Genomic DNA, 4,370 nt, shown 5'->3' with positions numbered 1-4,370 from the left:
GACTTTTGCATGGGTAGTACAATGTCTTACCTCCACTAGAGATCAAAATGCATATAAAAAAGCATCCTTCAGAAGAGGGTATGACCCTAAATACATGGAATTGATCTTGGAAGTCAATAAACATACGTAGTCTTCATGTATTGTCATGCCATGTAGATGCTTGCAGGTAGGTTCATAAGATACAGCCAAATCTCAACATTATTGATATAGTTTATACTAGCTTGAGAATAAATATTCAACATCTAATAAGATCCGAAATCAATGAGAACCATGCAAATGTGAAGAAAAGTAAGAGATAGACAGTGATATTCTGCCACATTATTAAACTCTTCCAAACTAGTAGTGATCAATCGTTTGGCTTAGTACTTCAACATTTTTGCTATACTGTTCTAAATCATGTGATTTCACTACCGTGTGCTAAGAGTTGTAGCACCCATTAAGAAGGCCGAAGAATATCCCAAAGTTGAGTGCTTCGAATAAAGGACTGTAGGCTTTCAAGGAGAATATGATTATAGGTTTTTAAATAAAGTGTATTCTTCACTCCATGTGCACTTCCATTTTATATAGGAAACACTATTTTGTTATCTTGCTTTCAAAATATACCAAATATTCTCCACTCCATGTACACTTCCATTTTATATCAGAAATACTATTTTTCACCATGCTTTCAAAATATACCAAATATTAGTGGAATGGCATCACATTTTCTTGAAAAACTTTAAGGGATTTATTGGATGTAGACCCTCCATCTAACATTCATTCAAGTCTTGATTAAAACTCCACTTCTTCGTGGATTTTTCTTGAATTTAACACACCCTTTTCTATCAATCTGTATATATGTTTCTTGATTAGTAGCTATTTGTTATATGTTGAAAATGTGTAAAAAATGATGCTAAATAACCTATCACACTGAACTTAACTTATATGACAAGGACCCTACCAAGGAAAATTTATGCACACTTTTGAACTATCAAAGACTAGATTCTCTTGTTCCATAGGGCTCTATCATATTTTAATACATGCCCTAGCTAGTCCCCAAGGAGTCCACTACATGTAAAAACTATATATAACAAACATTGAAGTGGTAATAAAAAATCCCCTTGTACTGAATTTCAAGTGGGATGAAACTAAGAGAGCCTAATTCCTTTGCTAACTCATGCAAGACTGTTGGAAGACAATCTTCTACATATTTACTGATTAAAGTTGAATATTTATACATATCATCTACAAAAATATTCATGGCAAACTCATTCTTCAAAATAGAAGGCATCAACATGAGTTATTGGAGCTTCTTCAATTTGATAATTACTTTCAATACATCATAAATATGGTTGCTTATAATGGATTACACACAATAGGTTCCACCTAAATAATGATTCATTCCATGAAAGATTGATCATATATAAAAAGATTTACAATGTTTCACAACTTTAAGTGTGTAATTTTGTGAAGCCTAGGGTTTTAGTACACCTTGTAGGTTTTGTGGAAGCCCTTTTATTTCGGGATAGTATGGTTCCCTTTGAGTTCACAAGGCATCACAAAAGGCTAGATATCACACCTCAATGTGCATAGTGTACAAATCCCCTTGCCACTATTCTAAGCTTTCATAACATGTATCATGTATCAATACTACTGTCTTCACATACATGTCTATTTCATGGGGGAGAAAAAAGGCATAATTAATGGTACTCCCACCTGTATGGCTTCCATGGCTCGCAAGGAAGACTGTTGTTGATCTCTTCGATTCATCAAGCCTCGGCGATCCTGTATCATGAAAATTGTTTGTATATTTGATTCAAGAACATTGTTAGTTTTGTTTGAAATCTTCATCTTGGTGAAGAGAAGGGTGGAGGTAATGATGGTGAAGAAATTGATCCATTTGAAGAGGAGGTGGAAAACTTTGTGGTGGTAGAGGAGGAGGAGGAGGAGGTGGAGGGATAGTTGTAGGTGGAATAGGAGAGGTGCATGATGAAGCTTGGGGTGGCTTCTTCCTTTTCTTCTTCTCATAGGCAATGCCACGAGCTTTGGCTTGTGTTTCTCGCACCTCTCGCAAGTAGAGACGGACAGCTCGAGCGCCAAAGGGGTTAGACTCCGGCTTGCCACCGTGCTCTTCGTAGGCGGCACGGAGGCGTCCAATCAGAGCATCAAGACTCCCCCAAGCTTGCCGAAGGGGACAGCCACAAGGGGCTGGGGGTTGGGGGTGACCAAAAAAGGGGCAGCCCTGCGTGTGAACCTTGGTTTTGCCAAATTGATCGAGATATCTAAGGAACTCCAATACATGGGCGCCGCTACATTTAGCGAGGGCCAGGGGGGGCCGGTGGTTGCGCAGATATTGGCCGAAGGTGTTCCAATCGCGTCGTTTCTGGGACTCGTAGCGGCTGGGGGCGCCGCTAGAGTTAGCGGGGACCGCTAAATCTGAGGGGGCAGCTGCTGCAGCTGCTGAGGGAGCCTCTGTACTCTGGTTATCAAAACCCTCGGGTGGGAGCAGTAAACCATGGTCAAGGAAGCTGGATCCGCCTGCATCGAAGCCCTGGTTCATGCTTTGGAGCAAGCCCTAATTAAGGGTTCTTAATTCTAAGGTTTAAGCATAGGATTAATAGAGTGATACAACCTTAATAATTAGCTTAGATTAAGGATAAGGGGAAGGGGGGCAGATCGAGAGAGAGAGAGAGAGAGAGAGAGAGAGAGAGAGAGAGAGATCCTCGTGCAGGTGCAGCTCAGAACTAGAAACAAAGATTGAGAAGAGAAAAAGACTCAGAGAGAGAGAGAGAGAGAGTGATGGCTATGCGGGTGAAAAGAAAGGGCGCTGCAGCTTCTTACTGTGCATGGTGGAATGAGAGAGAGAGAGAGAAAGAGAGAGAGACTGTGTCTAGACAGAGGAATGTGCGTGTCCCCCTAGAGAGAGAGAGCGACAGAGAGAGAGAGAGAGAGTCAGCACGGTGGAAACTGAGCTGAAAATTACACCATAAAATCAAAGGATCCATAGACAAACCAAAAATATAGTATTTTCGAATAATATTTCTCATCATTTTAGCTGCATTATTTAAGTGGCAGATCTAAGGCCGCGGGTATAAAAATGAAATTCAAAATGATGCAGTGGGCGGGCCCCTAAAGGAGCAGACAAGCACTGGCCTCCGGACGGACAGTGAGCTCGTGGACATGACGTCACCCCGACGTAGGCCCCCGCCTTTCGCATTCACGCTCGACGTAGACAGCTGCACGGATGCTGCCCTACGTGGCAACATTCCCTCAGGGCACTGCGCTGAGCTGGCAGCTCAGCTGGACAGTTTTATCTCTCAGTCATAGGTACCCACCCAGTTAAAAAGTGACCACTACAAGGCCATATCATATATGGCAAATGAAGGCACTGAAGAGCCCTGTGAGGACGACTTTTTTGTGTCCTTTAACCACCGAATTCTTGTCTTAGGCCCTCACTGGCAGGTGTCCTATGCCAGCGTTAAGCGCAATACGCATGGGAACACTTGTCCGTAGCGGCGGGGTGTTAAAGAACCTTCCCATAGGACCTCCCAGTGTGTCTCTAATTTTAGAGAGCGCAGGGCGCCTCACTGCTCAGCCACTTGTGCATAGGTCAATAGCTTGTACTCGAAAGAAACCCCTCTCTTCCTACTAGGGTAAAGGGGCCAAAAGAGTGCCACCTAAGGAGTGAAGGCAGTTTAGGGTGGGAAATTTCAAAATTTTGGGGACTTGGGGTATTGGCCAGGGTCGCTAGGTGTCAATCTGCATGTGAAGGTATGCTGGTGGCTTTTTTCTGAGGGTAGGTGGGATAAATTAAGGTTTTTTGAATTCATGTGTTAAAGAAATGGGGTTGCATGAGGTGATAATAGTCCGCATTGGAAGTGCCGAAAGGTGGTGACTAGTGAGTGTGATAACTGCCCAATACAAGGACAGGGGGCTACCACCCGTTTTCCATTGGATACCCCATGAAGAACCAATGGCGTACCCCCATCTGGATGCCGCTTATCCCACTCGGCTCATGTGTTATTGCAGGGAACCACGAGGGGACTTTGTACACTGGAAGGTGGTACACGAGGGGACTGTGTACACCCCCCCACAACAAAGTGCGTGCATGGGCTTGTTGCTTGTATCGACTGCTGGACTCTCCTCATGTACTCGAGCTCTCCATTACCTCTGAGTCTCTCTTGCAGCGCTTACTAGCTGGGTGGTGTGTATCCGTAAGCCAGTATGGTTTCTTCTCTGAAAGTGGTATTGCTTGCATACGCCTCTGATGTAGGGTTGTTTTCCGGACGACTCAATATCATTGAAGAGGTAACCAGCTCGTGATTAAGAGAGAGCTCTCCTCCTCTTAACTGTGTCAGTTCCACCTATGAACAACCATCAAAGAGGCTAGA

At 43.5% G+C, this 4,370-nt stretch overlaps 1 protein-coding gene across 1 annotated transcript; it reads right to left on the bottom strand.

Moving 5' to 3' along the window:
• Nucleotides 1-1,380: 1,380 nt before the first annotated feature.
• Nucleotides 1,381-2,806, bottom strand: LOC147452805 (protein G1-like1). Its single transcript, XM_086518376.1, has one exon. It carries the CDS (start codon nucleotides 2,537-2,539, stop codon nucleotides 1,808-1,810), a length of 732 nt encoding a protein of 243 aa, XP_086374502.1. The 5' UTR covers nucleotides 2,540-2,806; the 3' UTR covers nucleotides 1,381-1,807.
• Nucleotides 2,807-4,370: the final 1,564 nt, after the last annotated feature.

This window comes from Adiantum capillus-veneris, chromosome 8 (genome assembly GCF_014529385.1).
Source record: "Adiantum capillus-veneris isolate H3 chromosome 8, ASM1452938v2, whole genome shotgun sequence".
NCBI lineage: Eukaryota > Viridiplantae > Streptophyta > Polypodiopsida > Polypodiales > Pteridaceae > Adiantum > Adiantum capillus-veneris.
The sequence above is the reverse complement of the archived record's forward strand: the minus strand, read 5'-3'. Positions and strand labels throughout refer to the sequence as shown.

Excerpts from the sequence above, each read along its gene's own strand:
- LOC147452805 (XM_086518376.1), bottom strand. The coding sequence starts at position 2,539 with ATGAACCAGGGCTTCGATGCAGGCGGATCCAGCTTCCTTGACCATGGT.